The sequence below is a fragment of the Rhinolophus ferrumequinum genome, chromosome 8, assembly GCF_004115265.2.
Source record: "Rhinolophus ferrumequinum isolate MPI-CBG mRhiFer1 chromosome 8, mRhiFer1_v1.p, whole genome shotgun sequence".
NCBI classification, from domain to species: domain Eukaryota; kingdom Metazoa; phylum Chordata; class Mammalia; order Chiroptera; family Rhinolophidae; genus Rhinolophus; species Rhinolophus ferrumequinum.
The window spans coordinates 44,637,299-44,655,816 of record NC_046291.1 but is presented as its reverse complement, the minus strand read 5'-3'; the positions used below and the strand labels follow the sequence as shown (position 1 = coordinate 44,655,816).

The following is an 18,518-nucleotide window of genomic DNA, read 5'->3' as shown; positions in this document are numbered from 1 at the left end:
AGCAGGTAAGTCTATGCAGAGGCCCTTTAAGAGGAACGCCTGGGACTGCAGCCGCCCTTTGTCTTACTTAGCCACAATCTCCACTGGTTTTCACAGCCAGAAGTTTCGGGAACTTCTGGCACTGTAACCCTGGGCTGGGCTGTCTGGTGTGAGTCTGGGATCCGTCACTCCTCAGGGAAGACCTCTGCAGCCATGATATCTCTCCTGATATTTAACTGCTATACATGGGTGCTGCCCCATCCATTCTGCATCTCCACCCTTCCTACCAGTCTCGAGTTGGCTTCTGTATATCCTTAGATATAGGACTTCTGTTCAGCTAGATTTCAAGCACTTCTCAATGATGGTGGTTCTGTAGTCTAGTTGTAATTTTGAGGTGGTCATGGGTGGAGGTGTGCACAGTATTTACCTATTGTGCCCCCTTGAGTGGAAGCCCACACCTGAGGGATTTTGATACCAGAAAAATTTGTGGGATTTTATAGAATTTTGCAATGGGAGTATAATGTGCCATTTTTGAAAGATACAGGAATTATACTTGAGTCAGCTGTGTATCACTCACTGGTCTGCTGCAGTGAGTCAATCAGCATTTCTGCTGGGATTGACCTTAGACTTGGAAGTTTAACATTTAAAGAAGAACTTTATTATGCATCTATTTTTCAAAAAATAGCAACTTTTTTTAATGAGATAGTTTATTCATGTGGTCCCATTTCTTAGCTAGCTAAAAACTTGTGCTCTTCTTGTTTACTGTAAAATAGATTATAAAATTGAGATTTGAGACATTCTAACAATTTCGAGATAAGATGTCTTGCTTATTTTTAATATATAAAGCTTTGGTATCCTTTTAGTTATGTTGATTTGTTTAGTAAATGAGTATCAACATATTCTTCTTTGCCATAGGTTCTTTAAGTTTTAATTACTTTAAATTCTTCTTTAGGTTCAAAGTACGGAAGGAGAAGCTCCTCATGTTCCAGCTACTTACCAGCTAGGTTTTACTAAGTCAAAAAGGGGTAAGTAGATCAACATCCACTAGATCTCAAGTACATTACCAAAATGTCATTAGTTGACCTGAAAAAGGGGTTTTACCTACCAGTGTTTGTACTACATATAAGTGTAAAAAGATGAATAAGAAGACAGATGTGCATGCTTCATTATGGTTTGGTTATTGAATTTTTTGTATCTTCTTGAAGACTTTTATGCTCATAAAGTACTTTCAGTTTGCTTATTCTGTAATGACCTCATTATATAATTCTGTGTCCTTTAAATATTTTTCAGTTCTGCATAAGGGCTAGATGGGAAATGATAGAAAGAGCAACACATTTAGGCCTACTTTTTTACATGATTATGATTGAAATAGACACTGTATTTTCTACCTCTGGGTTTTCATTATTTAAATATGGCTCCTAGGTATGATACATGAATATGCCTGTGGCAAAAAAACACCAACATCTCAGCAATAATTAAAACCAGTTAAATTCAAAGTATGCATCAAAGGTGAATGGCTGTAGATATCATTCTTCTCTTGAATGATTATTATTGACCAAAGAACCCTTGCATCCATTTTTTTTCACATTTAACTTACAACAAGAAGAGCATGTCTGATCTTTAAAGTCACAAAGGTTTTGAGATTTAGAGAAAAGGAGAGAGGAAGTAAAGAAGTTAAAATGACCACTGAAGGTAGGACTGTTTATTTTTAAAACTTTACACATACTGAACCACCCTTGTTTTTTTTAAAGCAAAGATTCATATGTATGTTCCTAGAATAGGAAATTATATGTTTGTTTTCTGATCTCTGAAATGACTTCATAAGAGACAATTTGCATATAATTTTTCTTTTATTGCAATATGGTACTTAGAAACAAGAGCTCCACTTACTAGTTTTGCTCAAGCACAAAACAAAGTTTACTATTTAATTTTCATCCCCTTGTAAGTCCATAAATGCATGCATGTGTTTCTAAGCTGTAAGGCAGAGTTCACAGCTATCAAGGAATCTTTGCTTTAGATAGATAGACAAGGGGTACATTGAAAAACAGCAGCTTGCCCTGTGCCAAAAGTGGTAATAGTTTCTTTAACCTCTGAGCTTTTTTGTGTAGGGGTTATTCCACTCTTATTCCTATGGAATATTTCTTATTCTTGAATGGATTCATAGCTCAAAACTTCCAGGGTCTTCCTAAAACCTGTTTGCTATTTGCTCTCTGATTTGTTCAAGGTTGAAATCCCATATGGCTAGTTTGCCCACATTATTAGGATGTGGATAAACTTTATATATTTAAATAAAAACACTATAATTACTTTAAGATCTTTCAAGAGTAAGCTTCCTGTGGTAGGAAAGATGGAATGTGGTTTGTATTTACATCTAGGTTTCTTCCTCTTATCGACATAGGGTCTCTTATTTCGGGTGGCATGAGTAAAAATGTTAACATTTTTATGAATCACATTTTTATAACTTAACAATAAAATGGTTTTGTGTGTACAAGAGAGGGAGAGAGAACAACACTGTGTTTTAGTCATTTTTGAAGATAGCCTATTAAATTTTTCTTTTATAATTAAAATTTATTGGAGTGACAATGGTTAGTAAAGTTACATAGGTTTCAAGTGTACAATTTGCGACAGTATGGATGGATCTTGAGATTATTATGCTAAGTGAAATAAATTAGAAAAAATCGAGAACCATATGATTTCCCTAATATGTGGTATATATTTTTACTTCCTTATTAGGAAGATAATAGAAGTTTTTACACACTACATTTAAACTTATAATTTCCCCTGCTACATACGTTATATATTTACATAATGTAAATGTACTAGGGTCTTTTGTTTCAACCACTTATCTTCCAAGGTTAAGAAATTAATTGGATTTACCATAATGCATGATAATTAGAGCTTAATCAGCACCTGAACGGTGAGAATTTCTGATAGATCCGATTCAGTTTTTGTTTGAATTTGAGTTGTCTCCTGTGCTTTGAAGCCACAGTTTTGCCTAAGTGCTGTGTATTTTTCTAAGAAAGAATCAGTGCTGTGTATCATGTATCTGTTGGGCGTCATAGATCTGTAATAATATTGTTCCTATTGAAGTCATATTTAGCAGTTTTGTGTAACTACATTTCTTTCGGTAGATCATCTGTTGAGAACTGCCAGTCAGCATTCTGACAGCAGTGGTTTTGCTGAAGATTCAACAGACTGCATCTCCCTTAATCATCTTCAGGTAACATTTTCTATTGTAGTAGGCACTAGGATTAACTTCTTCATATTTAGCTGATTTGTTTTTCAGTAGCGATATATTTCAAGACCAAGTCTGTGTTATGTTTATTTTTCAAATAACAGTGAGAATAAAACTTTTTCTGGGATGCAGATGTAATCTAAGCATTTGACTGTAGATTTTGGGTTTCACTAATTCTTTATCTGTCTCTCACTGAATATTTAAAAACAGAAAAATCTTCTTTATTTTGGGACCACCAGTAAACAGGTTATTTTAATCATAAGCGTATTCTGTCTTACTTTTTATCATCATTATATTTTAGTATTTTACAATAATTTATTTAATAATTAATGTTAAGTGTGGATCCATAGCTTGCTTAATATTATATGACTTTTATGCTAGAGTGTGTTAGATAACCCAGAAGAGGGCACATCTTCATTCTCAAGGAGCTTATAGTCTATGTGTGCAGTATACAGAATGTACATGAAAAGTGTTTAATACATCTATATGCAAATTTTAAAGAAAAAAACAGACTCTTTATAAACATAGCATTTAAGGAGTAGACATATAAGAGAAGTATCTGAAGAGAACAGAAAGAATAATCTGGTGGGTAGAAAAATTAGGAGATGGAGGAGCTACCTCTCAAAGGAAGGCTGTGGCCATCGGAGTACAAAGATGAGAGTGTGGTTATTTGGAAATTCAGTAGTTGAATGAACGGTTCTGACAGAGAATATGAGGCAACAGCATGACTGAAGAGTAAATGGATAATAAAGAGAAGATGTGAATGCTGACTGGCTTTTCAAATAAGGATGATAGCTTAAGGGCGATAGGTCTTTGTCATTTTCACAGGACAGCGACTTAGGGAACTTGTTACGGAAGGGGCTCTTAGAGAAGAGAGTTGAGTGCACAGAAATCTGGGATGGAACTTTGGGGAAATACCCTAGTCCTGGAGAGGATGTAATCAGAAGTACAGGTTGGAGGCATTAGCTTTGAAAAAGGAGACACAGTTTCCTTTCAGAACGGAGAGGAGGGAATGATGGGGAGAGGTATGGGGAACTTGGTAGGTGTTGGAGAAGAAAGTTAAGAACTTTTCGTCTATTTTCTCTGAGTCAGTGTCATGTGTTGGAAGAAAAGGAGATGGGTGTTAAAAAGGGGATTCAAGGAAAATAATAAAGGTCTAGAATAATCTTGGTGAGGAAGTGGAGGAGTTGCTGATCGGGGAGTAAAAGCAATTTTGAACAGTGCTAGGGCCACAACCGAGGTGGGAGACCCGCAAAGTGTAGAAGCATCGTATCAGTTTGGTAGTTTGTTAATGATATTTATTCGAATCCATCCTTCCACCTGTTTTTCTTTCTCAGGTTCAAGAACCCTTGCAGGCCATGGGGAGTAGTGCTGATAGTTGTGACAGTGAGACGACAGTCACATTTGGTGAAGAACTTATCACACCAACAGCACAAGACCAGCCTTATTTTAATGAATCTGAGGAGGAGTCTCTCGTTCCTCTTAAAAAGGGAAGAGAAGAGAAAGCAATGACAGTTTCTGACAAAAGGGGGTCAGATAGCCAGGATTTCCCCCAGTGCGAGACTGTTCAGAATACAGGAAATAAACATTCCACCTATAGTGCAGGGGGTCATGCTACTGAAATTACTGAAACGAAAAAGGATTCGTCCCCAGCACAGCCAGTGGAACTGCCAAGGGAAGCAAGTGCTGAAAGCGATGTGGATAAAAGCACTGAATGCGAATTTGTCCAGTATACCACACACCATATTCTCAAGTCATTGGCTTCTATTGAAGCTAAATGCAGTGAGAAAGTCTCTGAAAATATAACTGGGCCTCCCTCCTCGGTGGACAGAGTTAATACAGCTTTGCAAAGAGCTCAAATGAAGATATGTGGTCTGTCTAATCAAAGAGTAGGACGTAGTTTGATAAAATCAAAAGATCTGTTAAAACAGAGGTACTTGCTTGCAAAAGCTGGATATCCTCTAAGAAGGTCTCAGTCTTTACCAACCACCTTACTGAGCCCAGTGAGGGTTGTGTCCTCTGTCAATGTTCGATTGTCCCCAGGAAAAGAGACCAGATGCAGTCCACCTTCCTTCACCTATAAGTACACACCTGAAGAGGAACAGAAGTTAGAAAAAGAGGAGATTGAGCATGATGGTCAGTCTTTAGTGAAATCCACTATTTTCATCTCTCCATCATCTGTGAAGAAAGAAGAAGCCTCTCCAAGAGAGGCGAACCAGTTGGAGGAATGTCATCATCAAAGGACTCCTACCTGTTCACTGTATGCTCCAGCACCTATATCTCGGTCCACCTGCTCCCTCCACTCTCTTCGCTCTGAGTGGCAGGAAAGGCCCCTGTGTGAGCACATGAGAACTCTCAGCACTCACAGTGTTCCCAACATATCCGGCGCCTCCTGTAGTGGCTTCACTTCCCCTTTCGGGTGTTCTTACTCACATAGACATGCTGCCTACCCTTACCGAGCGTGCTCTGTGAACCCTCCTTCTGCCATTGAAATGCAGTTACGAAGAGTATTGCATGATATTAGAAATTCACTGCAGAATCTTTCACAGGTATGAGAAAAAATTATATCATTCTTAACTTTTTTTTTCAATTGATCTGAGCACCTCTTAATTCACTGAGAAGCTAAGACCCGTCAGGCATGGACCACCTCAGCTTCGTTTTCTTACGTGCCTAAACTTAACCTACACATGCCCTCCTCCTGTATTCTTTCCTCCTATCTCAGGGGAAAGGCTGTAACTAATCCTGAACAAGGTTAATTTCTCTGCTGATAATCTCCCTCTCTTTGAGAGAAAAGTTTTGCCCATCAGGCATCCTCCCTTCTTTAGCCTCTCCTCCACTGTCTTTGTCTTAGTCAAGTTGTCCCTATTATTAAAAAATCTTCCCTCTCAAGTACTTTCTGTCCTTTTCTCTGCCATTTGACAGTGTTTACCACCTCTTCCTTTCTTAGTTTTCTCCTCTTGGCTTCTATGTCGCCGTGTGTTCTCCTGGTTCTGCTCGTAGCTTTCTGACTAAGCTTTCCCCTTCACCTACTGATTCCTGATGCTGGTCTTCTGGCACAGAATTAGCGCGCTTCCACTGGGTACAGAGACTGGAACTACCCCAGAAAAGAAAAAAAAAATCAGGTAAAGTGTGAATTTGAATAAAAATGGTCTGTGTGTCTTGTCACTTTTAAAGTCGTTGCTCTCAGATCTGTGAGTGGGCTGGAAGTAATTTCCAAAAACATGAGCCAATTGTCTGTAGGTTTGCCTTTCATATTTCATGTTTCCTTTCTAAATCTCTCTGAACTACTTGCATTCAGACAATTAAGGAAATGAAGAAAATGACAGTGTAATGCGGTGATCAGAGTATTCAGCTAGGAGTCAGAAGGCCTAGAATATATATAACAGATCTCTTACCATGATAACACACTAGACAGGAAGCCACTTTGAAAGTAAAAATTAAAGTTACGACTTTGCCAAGTTATGTAATAAAATATACCTCCTTTTCAATACAGATTTTATCCTCATTACAATTTGTCTCCTAATGAATTTCAGTCTAACCGGAATGTAGACGTTTCTTCTTCCTCTTTACAAAATGTAGTTCTATCTATGAGTGAGACATTCAACCTTTCAGCTGTAATTATGTGAACCTGGGGATTCCCAGGGCCCTGTCTACCTGCACCCCCATGGTTCACCTTTCTGGCTAGGCCAGCTTGTTCTTCTGCTCTAAGTATGGTCTTCTGCTCTTAGATGTCCTGTCAGTAACTCAGCTAATGAGTTTCCCCACCCCACCTCAACAGATAGATGTTCTTTGTGACCTGGCCTTTGCCTATCTCCCCAGACTCATTCCTTATGTGTGTGCTGCAGCCATATTGGACTGTGTGCAGGTCTCTAAATAGTTGTGTGTTCCTAGGTATCTGTTTTCACACGTGCCACTTTTTTTTTTTTCTACATGAATGCCCCATTTTTGCCTTTCTTTGCCTGACTAACTCCTGTTTACAGTTAGGGCTTAGTTCAGGTATCGCCACTGTTGGGAACACTTAGTCTCCTAATTTGAATTTTTAGTTCCATCATAGTACTCCCCATCATAGTACCCCAATATTATAATAATTTTTAAAATTCCTCATTTCTTTCTTACACTGTGAGAACACTTGAAGGCTGGGAATGCCTTTTATCTTCCTTTTGTCTTTTTCCCCTTACTACATAAAATAGTGACATATGGTAGATGCTTAAATGTCTAAGAATGAATGTGATGACTGCTTGCTACTCACTGCATCCAAGTCAATAGTCTCTGTTATCTAAGAATGACATTTGCTGATTGCTTCTCCATTTGTTTTTTGTTTTTTTACTTTCTCAACAAGAGGAAAGTCCTGTAAGACATAGATGAACTATAAATAGTCCTTTGACTCAGCCTCATTCCGAGTAGACTCATAACCTGAAACACATAGGAATAACAGGTAGCATTAGGGACTGATTTATTTGGTCCCTGATTATCATACGAAGTTTTTCTTTGGTTTTTTTGGAGGAGCCTCAGAGAGAAAAATAAAAGGCCCCAAATTCCGCCTTTTTAATACCTTAATTAATGTAGAAGTTGTTTTAACATTGATTTGTAACTGTACTTTCACTTTTTTGAAGTACCCTATGATGAGAGGACCTGATCTTGCTGCTGCTCCATATAGTACTCAGAAATCATCTGTTCTACCTCTTTGTGAAGTAAGTTCTTACTTAAGTCTTTGTGTTAGTTACAAAATAATGTGTATGATTTAGAAGTGTAATTTAGTTATATTGTATTTTAGAATACTTTTCAAGAGCTCCAGGTAATGAGGCGGAACCTGAATTTGTTTAGAACGCAAATGATGGATTTAGAATTGGCAATGCTACGTCAGCAAACCATGGTATATCATCATATGACTGAGGAAGAAAGGTAAAAGTTCATTTTGTCTTAATGGAACTCAAAATATTTTTTATTCTAAAAAGCATTGTCAAGTTCTTTTTTTTTTTTAAAGCTAGGTTTTATTTTTGTGTATCCTTTATTTTGTGCGTCTGTAAATAAAAAGAGGTGTAATGTTTTTCTAAGTAAACTTCTCTGCCTTCAACGTATTGAGGAAGGTAGTGGCTGTAATGTATTTTTTAGTGTTTGGGATATTGGTGAGAAAGAGTAGAGGAAGACCATTTGTTCTGGTGGTTACACATATTGCAGTTGCCCATTTATAGAACTTGGAATTTCAATACCTTCTGATAGCTGGTGAGAGAATTGTAAATATCAGTTCCAAGACTGTTTTTTTTCAGACTTTATGCCTGTGCCCTTATCCATAGGTTTGAAGTTGATCAGCTCCAGAGTTTGAGAAATTCAGTTCGAATGGAACTTGAAGACCTGGAGCTACAGCTGGAGGATCGTCTGCTGGGCCTGGAGGAACAGCTGCGTTCCACGCATATACCTTCCCCCTTCCGCTCCTCAGCACTTGTGGTACGTGAAGCACCCTGGGGCTTCACAGTAGTTTGCAGTAAGGATCTAGTCATAATGTTCTATATATGCCTTAATTTAAAAACACTTGTTCTAATGGCATTAGTGGCATGCATATTTTTAAGGAGCCTTTCCCCCAAATCAGTGAATACATGTGAATATTTTCTTAAATACTTAGTATATTTAGAAATACATTGAAAAATTTTAATCATAATTTTTAGTCAAAACAAGAAGCAATACAAAAGTTTAGGGTTTTAAAGGAAAAATGATAATGGGTTAGTTAATATATGACTGATTTAGATTTTAATCACTATGTGACTGCAAAGAACACAAATATATATTTCACTCTTTTTTTCCCTTCCTTACCTTCGAATAAATAACTGTTGTCTTTAAACTTTTATTTTGTATTTTTTTTATTTGTTTTTTAAGGAATCAAATGAAATCTTCGTAAAGGCAGACAACATGTATACAACCAAGAGACTAAAAAGAAACACTGTTGCTCTTTATTTGTAGAAATTTTTGTATTTCTCATGATGTTCCTTTCTATGAAATTTGAACTTCAGCAGTTATTCTAATCTTTGCAGTTGTAGAATATATTGTTTTGAAATGTTGAAATAGTGAACTTCTCTTTGTTACCTGAACAACATATTTGATTTTTGTTAAGAATAAATGGATGAATACACACGCACATAAATATGCACACACGGAGTAGAATCAGTAGAATAAAAGTGCATGTTTGCACATATGTACGAGTAGCATAGAATAAGAATATCCTAAATCGTTGATGAACATACTTTTCCATAAAAGGTTTTTATCCATTATTCTGAGAAATGTGTGTTGGTAATAGCAGAGAATCAGACCATCTCCAATCACCTTCAATCACATTAATACATTTTATAGGGTCCTGTGACAGTTGAGGGTGATCTTTATGACATAAAGGAATACTTCATGGAAATAATTAGCTAATTCATTTTATTGTAAATAAGTTGCAGTTTGAAAAAATACACACACACATCTATGTAAATTGTTCTTTTTTTTTTCAGGGAATGTGTGGCAGTAGAAGCGCTGATAACTTGTCATGCCCTTCTCCATTGAATGTAATGGAACCAGTAAGCCTCTCTCCTTTTAAATCACTGGGCAAGGGAATGATATAGAATTTCATAAATACATAATTTTCCTATTATAAATGTATTTTTTTAGTTAAATTGATTGGAAATGAGTTTGACACTTCTGAAAGGCCATTGACATCTTAGGCCACTACAAAGCCAGTTAATTGCAATGGTGATTTATCTTTATGGCCTAAAGAAGATAATGCATCATAAAAAATATTTAATTTATATGCCAGGGGAAATGTTCTTTTAAAGTTTGATTCCAGGTCCTTTAGGTAATTGGATCTGTAAGATTAACTACTTCTTGAACAAAAGTCTGATTTTTATTATACTTGAAACAAATTGGTTCGTTTGGGGGCAAAAGCATTGTAAGTAGCTATTTGCTTTTTCACTAGTTACTATTCCTTACAAGTAATTTGGACACCCATGTGGTAACCAGTAAAATTTCATCCAACTAGATATTCTGGTTAACACATCTTGTGGCTTGATCGCACTATGAGTGTAAATTTTCTTTGCTGTTTTTGCAAATGAAATTGAGTAGTTACAAAATGAATGAATTAGAATCATGTCTTTACAAGTGATTTCTGGCAGTAATCAGAGCTAGGATTTTAATTTATTTGAACTACCAATCTTCATTTCAAGAAAGAAGAATTATAATTTTTCTGATCTACAGGTCACTGAACTGATGAGGGAACAGTCATATCTGAAATCTGAATTGGGCCTGGGACTTGGATTTGATATTCCTCCTGGAGAGAGCTCAGAATCTGTTTTCTCCCAAGCAACATCAGAGTCATCTTCTGTATGTTCTGGTCCTTCTCCCGCTAATGGTAGAGGTGGAGTACCCTCTAGTGACTCGGCAGGCAAACCCAAGACCCATCGGAGATCAAGCAAGAAAGTATTCCGAGCATCCGTGGCCCTAACGCCAACTGCTCCTTCTAGAATAGGCTCTGTGCAGACGCCTCCAGAAGTGGAAAGTTCTGAGGAAGCTGGAGCAGCTGAAGAAGCTTCAGAGGCTATAGGACCTAAATCTGAAGTGGAAGGAAGGTATGGAAAAACCCCATTAATGTCAGCTGCTGAGGAAATGCATAAAAATGTGGAGCAAGATGAGTTGCAGCAAGTCATACGGGAGGTGAGTAAAATCCATGCTTAATAATTTATTTGGTGATAAGTGTTGGAGGGGGTTTTATTGGAACATTAATTATTTATAAGACATTCCTTTGATTCACTGTATTCAGTAATTTTTAGAGAGCTTTCAAATGAACTTCCCCATTGATCCAGCTTGTGTCCACTAAGATATTTTTGTAATGTTTGTAATGGCATTTTGGTAAATTTCATACTTCAGTATAAAATAATTGCCATTGTGTATATTCACTCTGCTGAAGACAGTATAGATAAACAGATGTATAGATAAACTCTTTCGATCTGTTGCCACATTTGTAAAATGAGGGATTATAATTCAGAGAAAATCCTTCCAGGAATTTATAATGTCATTTTATAATATCAATTGACATTAGAAAATGGTGTTGTGACTTTAACAAGCATAAATAGTTAGATCTATTTGTGGAGTAATACGGAAATTATATGAGTTGCTCAAAGATAGAAATACAAAATGTAAAGGTTTACCCTGGAGAATAGCAGTGTGCAAACCTGAAGCATTTAACCATAGTTGTAGGTTACCAAAAGAATTGCAAAAAATTAGGAAGATTAGTAGTCAAAGGTCAAAAGTTAATTGTGAAAATTAGTAAAATAGCTGTTTTTGTCACTAGGATCAAGTACTTAAAAGGAATTTATATATATAAAATGTAAAAAGGGAGCCAATTGTTTCCTAAAATTTTAGTCATGTTGAGACAAATTCACTTTTTCAACACAAGCATTATAGCAGAACAGACTGTATGTAATTTATTTTCATGACATGAAATAACTTAAAGTTTGAAAGGTCTTAATTCTGTAAATGTATTTGTCCTACAGATGTAATTTTTGTAAGTTTGTTGTAGCTGGCTAATGTTTAGCAAGCTCTGTACATAGGCCTTGCTCGTTAGGTATGACGGATTATCATTCATTCTCATTGATATGTTTCATGTCAAAACTCAATTTTGAGTGAAATTAAGTAACTGTTTTTGTTCATGCTATATTTGTTAACTGAGAAAGTAACGACCTCCTCCAGCAGCTGCAGAAATGTGATAGTTTTGTTCCCTTTAGTTTGCTTTGGCTTGGAAGTTTTCCTTGAGAACTTGACTTTATGTTACTCATTGGGCACAAATACTACCTTAATGCACACTTGAGTCCTCATTTTTAAAGTCGTTTATGGATGGTCTGATGTGTACTCTGTGTAATTTCGCAGGAGTAAATCATTCCTAGACGAGAGCATTGATTTTTGACTGATAGAACATAGCATATAGAAATTCAGTTGTTCTCTCCTAGAGAATTATTTAACATTATAAAAACCTCCCATTAGGCATAGAAGATTTTATAATTTGAGGACATGTAAACTGACATGCAAGGCAAATGTTTCAAGAATTTTTTTAGAATTTGTTACTAAACCCATTAATTAGAAACTCCCTAATTCAGAATTTGGCAGCTTAGAGGAAGTTGGGCTTATTAACATTTACCCTTTTACTGTCTACAAAATAAACGACTTGCCATACAAAATGTACAGATCAAACAAGAAAAGAGGAATATTGATGTACTTAAGAAAGTAAACTATTTTGAAGCATTTTAAAAGCATATATTAATTGATAAATTAGTCCAACGCCATTTATAATTTAAAAAATGAATTGTGTTCATATCATCTTAATTACAGTGGAATTCTGTTAAACTTTGTTAACAAAATATTTAAAATTCAGATTGGTCTTGATGCTATTCATTTCAAATCCATAATCTTTTTACTTAAATACACTTGGTGCTGCATTTCAGTTTTATTGTATCAGCTACCAAGAAAATTTGATTCTGTCTTCCCAGTAAATTCCTGGCCCTTGACCCCATTAACAAAACCTCTGTTCAGGAAGGCAAGCTTTCAGCTTGGATTGAACAAGTTTGCAGGTGAAGATTAAGCATGTGTGGCAGACACTTGCAGGGAAGTTTTCTTACTGCGTTCATGGGCGCATGAGAACAATGTCAGAGCTTGGTTTCCATCATTTCATGATATGTGAAGTTTTTAGAAAGAATGCTTTCATTATTTATAATGTATCAATACAGTAGAATTCTTTTTTTGAAGGAGAGCATTGAAAGAAAGCCCTTTCATACAAATGCTTAATACACTCATTCAATCACTAAGCTTTTGTTAGATTAAAGCTACCTCTTTTCTGCCCAGATGGTATTTGTTGTAGTGGGGGGAAAATACACTCTCCTGCAGTGTGCCCAGGTGGTTATTGGTGTATATAATCAGTGGCCTGAAACTGTTTACTTATTATATTTTTTTAAAAAAAGTAAATAAAAAGATTACTTAATAGAATGAATGAACATGTTCCCACAGTAGCACATTCAACAGAATTAAAAGTCAAAGCATAAACATATATTGCTTTATGTTCAGTTGTTCTTTGTTATTGAAGTTCCTAGGCTTGATGTCTTTTAATATGCTCATTACAGTTCATCTGACGTGCTTTAAACATATATTTTGATAAATACACAGCTTCACTCTGTTCTTATTATAACTTGTTTTAGTGATCACTTGATGTATTGGCTGCCACGAAGTCAGCAGATGCACATTAAATGGATGTATTGCCTCACAATTGAGACTTGCATTGTCTGTTTATATCACCAATGAGCATTCCTTTCTTAATCTCAAATAGCCCATCTTCAGCCTGTATCACTTTTTGGAAGTTGTGAGCAACGTTACCATCCATTCCAGTAGAGTTTTTCTCTCCTAATCCTTCCAACATCTCTATAGCATGGGAGAATTGAGAACTGATGTATCTGTCCATTTATACTTTCAGTAAATTGTTAAAGGCATTTTGTCATTTTCAGTGCTAGTCTGTAGTCCTTTGTTTTTCTACTTTCTGTTCCTTTTTATGTCTGATATGGTTTCTCACTCTTGTGCTCTCTTACTATGTCATTGATTCATTCATTCAGACATTTATTGAGCACTTACTTTATGCCAGGATACATTGATAAATGAGACCCAATCCTTTCCCTGAAATAGCTCACAGTAAACACTTTCCATTTGACCTCACCCTTTCTATTCTAACTTCCTTCCACTCACTAGCAGGGACTGTCTTGTCAGTGAGGCTCCTTTCTGCTGGCTGCCCTCTCATCCATGGGGCTCTGGCTGCAATTTTCTATTTTCACTGTTGTCTGAAATCATCTTTCCTTTTTCAAGACCTACCCTGTTTCCCCGAAAATAAGACCTAGCCGGACAATCAGCTCTAATGCATCTTTTGGAGCAAAAATTAATATAATATAATGTAATATAATACCCAGTCTTATATAATAGTAAAATAAGACCTGGTCTTATATTAATTTTTGCTCCAAAAGATGCATTAGAGCTGACTGTCTGGCTAGGTGTTATTTTCGGGGAAACACTGTACTACGTGAAAGTCCAGCCTTCTCTGAGAATTTGGTATTTTTTCCTCTTCTCATACTGGTCTCTCATTTTTCAGAGTTATATTGTTAATGAATTGTTAAGTGATTTTTTTCTCTTAATATTTTATGAAATAATATTCATTTTGTGCCCATGTAGATGATAATATCCATGATGGTGGAGACTTTACTTCAGTGTTCCCCAAATACTTTGGCACACATTTTTAGTTTTTAAATAATGCTTTTTGGCAAGTTTGTTTTTTGACTGATGAAGAATGATGATATTTAATAAATTTGCCATATTGCATTGGACAACGGAAATGCAAATATTATGCTAGTCATTGTCTTTTGTAAATACAGATTTGCAGTGGTTCTGATTTGACGTGTTGTGCTTGTACCTGTGGCTAAGAGATTCTGGTTTTTATAATATTTGTCTTTATTCATACTTGTTTAAAAAAATGAATCTGAAGTGCTATGAACTTCCAAAACTTTCGATGATGCTTAAAAATTAGAAATATTGGTAGAAAGTAAAACAAGTTTATATTTATTTACATATACTCCAGTACAGATGTTTGGTAGGTAAAGAGCATTTGTTTCTCTGGATACTTATGTATAAATCTGTGTACTGTGTACCAATTTTGCATGACAGATTAATACAGAGCCATTTTGGGAAAGACTTCAATTGAGATGTGTTCAGGATGTACTTAGAGACATTTTAGGAAATAGATCAGGCTGACAGGAAACTGTGGAAATGTAGAATTTTTAAAAGCTGGTTGAAAGTGTCTTGAGTGCTAATTTGGGAAGGCATTATCAGTTTGTTTCAGGAAATACAATTTAAAGTCTTCACAAAGGGCTATTTGGAGGTGATGCTATATTATTAGAGAGAAAAGGGCATGGATAGGCATATGCAGTGTGAGGGCATCTGGAGAAGAAAATTTTGATGGAATTGTTATTGCCCCTAGGTCTCTGCTTTTTCCAGCAATACAGTCAAGTGTATATCTTTATCTGAAGCAAAAGTTTCAGATAGTGACAAACGTACCATACAACTAAAGAAAAATTTATTTCTTTAGAGTCTATAGTTGTTTAGAGAATGTTTTTCATGCTTTGAAATAATTTGTGCTAAATGATCATTTCTTCTTTCCGTTTAAAATGTGTGTATTATGCTAGAACAATACATAAATGCTTTAGATACTCTACTTTCAGTTAATATTAGCTTGGTGCAAAAGTAATTGCAGTGTTGTCAAATTTTAACCTTTTAAACTGCAGTTACTTTTGCACCAGCCTAATATAAACAGGCAATATACCTGTAAATTATTTTGCCATTAATGGGTTTTCTTAACAGTGAGAACACGTGACCATCCTGCTAATTACAATACAAAGGTGGACATTAATAAACATAAAAGTGAACCTAACATTTAGTCACTCTTCCAAGTTATTTTTGTGTCATGAAGCAAATTCTTTAATAGAAGCTTTTTAACTCTATAAAATAACATTTTCTAATGTTCTCAACCTAAGAAATGTGATATTTTATAATGTACTTGTTTGACTGATGGTAGATCAGATCTAGAATCTAATTCATCAGGGTTTAAGGATAAATGGATGTGATTTCCCACTACTCTGTATTCCATGAAGATTCACTTGAAGGTTGTAGTTTTCTTTACAATTTATATGATTGCAGGAATTAAATGCTATTTATGTTTTTTTGAAAACAAAAATGGCTGACAGTCATATTGCTAAATTCTTATTTTTCTCTTTTTCCATTCTAGATTAAAGAGTCTATTGTTGGGGAAATCAGACGGGAAATTGTAAGTGGACTTTTGGCAGCAGTATCTTCAAGTAAAGCATCTAATTCTAAGCAAGATAATCATTAAATGGAATTAATAGGTAAATTTTCTGAATTTCTTAGTTTAAATAAATGTAAATTAGGACTTAGTTTTTAATGCTTTGTTTTTTTAATATACTGGTCTGTTTAGTCTAATGAAATTTTAATTTTTAGAATGTATGTAACATGTTATCCTGTAGTGTGAAAACCTCATACAACCCCTTTTCAAATGTAAGCAAGTCAAATCTCATAATACTAACTTCTAAGAGATTATTATGTCATTTTACTGAAATTTCATTATAGTAAATAAATGCTGGAATTGGGGAAATCGAAGCTTCAACCCTGAGTCTTATTTTGATAGCATTGGTTATAATGGATTTCAGATGCACAATTTGTGGACCAAGATTTTGAGAATTAATCACAAATTCTTAGTGTATTTTATAATTTTTTGTGTTTTAAAGAAATGTATTCCATAGATCCGTATCTAATCATGTCAATTTATAAAGAATTGTTTTATTTATTTAAATGAATTACTTTAATTTTATCTCATAGCTGTAGTTACATTTTACAAAATATGTATTTTGACAGTAATTCTTGGTGAATGAAAAAGGGAGTAATATACTTCAGTAGAATAATATTGTTAATAGAGCTAAAAACATCCATTCCATAAAATATGAGAAACAAAAATATAATTTGAAAAGTATAATATATAATTTCAGCTGTAGAAAATGGGGGAAAAAACTATTTCATAAAGTAACTAACAAGGATTTCTTTTCAAAGCCAGGGATAAAAGAATTAACTCAGATGTGTAGAGATCACAGCAGGATCTTGTTTATAGATCTATATTTAGAGAATATTCTCATTTAGCTTTTTAAAGAATCTTTTCATAATATATTTCAAAGATGTTTAATGTTCATTTCTCTTTTTTAAGGTTGGCATGGATCGTATTAGCTGTGTAATGTTGGGATTATCAATGATATACACTGGTGGAGGTGTTATTTGTGCTTCAGAAGATACTTGCTGCTAAACTGGGCTACTGTATACTGTGTACAATGTTTATTTCTTCTATGCATATCTTTTTTAACAACATACATAGAAATAGGCACTTTGCTGACTTTCTTTTCTAAACTATCAAAACTGTAGCCATTTGAAAAGCCTAATATTTATTTGTATGTCAATATTTTCCAGTCGACTTCCTATGTAGAATTAATTTTAAAACTTGAAAACTTCCAGATTTAACCAACTTATAAATAGCATATTTCTTCAGATTAGCTTCCTTAAACACTGACCTCTATGAGGTATTTACTGTGCAATAACTGATTCATTTGTTGAGAGCTTGAAGCAACCAATGATTTTCCCTCCACTGCTGTTAATTAGTGTCACTTCCAAGAAGAAAAATTGTTCTGTTGTGAAAAATAGCTCTTAATTCTTGAGGAAGTTACTAATAGCGGTAGGATAGAATTATATGAGGTTAACTACAACTACTTAAATGTTCTTACACTGTAAGCATTATTACTTTCCCCAAGACAAATTTAATTTTATTATAGCTTATGTAGTATTTTTCTGTTGGAAATGTGCCTTATGTTAAACACTATGTACTTTTTGCATTGTTGATGCTTCTTTATTATAAGGAGATGTTTCTTCTTCTGTCTTCTAGACTAAATAGAATATTGCCAAAATAATGGGGCCTTCGACTTGAATGGATAGAAATAAGCTGGTTTTGTGTTTTCCAAATGGAAGTAATTTAGATTTGTTCTCCTCATAATAAATGGTTTTAATTCAGTTTTAACCATTGAGAACTATTTGTTTTTATGGAAAAAAGGAAGGTGGTTTCCTATTTGGTTGTGTATGTGTTAAATAAATATGTAAAGTAACAACCAAATGTTATTAGAATTGTTCCTTTAGCATTTATAATTTTCAACTCCCATTATATTTCTTTGTGTGAAATTTTAATCAAAAGTGGTTGAGATGTTAACATTATTCTTTGAAAGACAATCTAAAAGGTTTATAAATGTTTGAATTATCACACAAAGGCTGGTTTCTAAAAACAAAAAAAATATTAAAAGAATAAAGTATTTATTTTACGTAACATGTTTTTAGTGCTTTCTTTTCTTCAACTACACCATGAAGAATTTGGATTAGATTTGATGTGTAACAAAGAAGATCTAAAAGAATTACAGCATATATAACCTAATAGGTTAATATTCTCTGTTCCTGAAGAGGCCAAAATGTACTTTAGAGTAGACCACACTGGAGAAAGAGCACATACTGATTTTTTGGTTCCATCTAGTTCTGTGGTCCTAATGATTGCCATGAGGCCAAGTAAAACTTTTCTTTAAAATGTATTGTTAAACTACCCAAAAAAAGCCCATTAAAGTATTATCTTATTCTTTGGTCAATTTATTCAGCAATTTAA

General features: G+C 34.8%; 1 protein-coding gene across 5 annotated transcripts in view; it reads left to right on the top strand.

Annotated features, from left to right (window-relative positions):
- The window catches only part of ITPRID2 (ITPR interacting domain containing 2), a 91,697-nt gene extending 73,512 nt beyond the window's left edge, over positions 1–18,185 (top strand). For 3 of the 5 annotated variants that reach the window (XM_033111975.1, XM_033111976.1, XM_033111974.1), the window contains 10 exons: positions 932–1,004; positions 3,111–3,199; positions 4,552–5,763; positions 7,828–7,905; positions 7,989–8,116; positions 8,509–8,659; positions 9,700–9,765; positions 10,439–10,894; positions 16,047–16,164; positions 17,034–18,185. In XM_033111975.1, coding sequence (XP_032967866.1) covers positions 932–1,004; positions 3,111–3,199; positions 4,552–5,763; positions 7,828–7,905; positions 7,989–8,116; positions 8,509–8,659; positions 9,700–9,765; positions 10,439–10,894; positions 16,047–16,151 — 2,358 coding nt within the window. In that variant the 3' untranslated portion in view covers positions 16,152–16,164; positions 17,034–18,185. The remainder of the gene's footprint in view (positions 1–931; positions 1,005–3,110; positions 3,200–4,551; positions 5,764–7,827; positions 7,906–7,988; positions 8,117–8,508; positions 8,660–9,699; positions 9,766–10,438; positions 10,895–16,046; positions 16,165–17,033) is intronic. The other 2 variants (XM_033111977.1, XM_033111978.1) reach the window with 2 other exon arrangements.
- Positions 18,186–18,518: the final 333 nt, after the last annotated feature.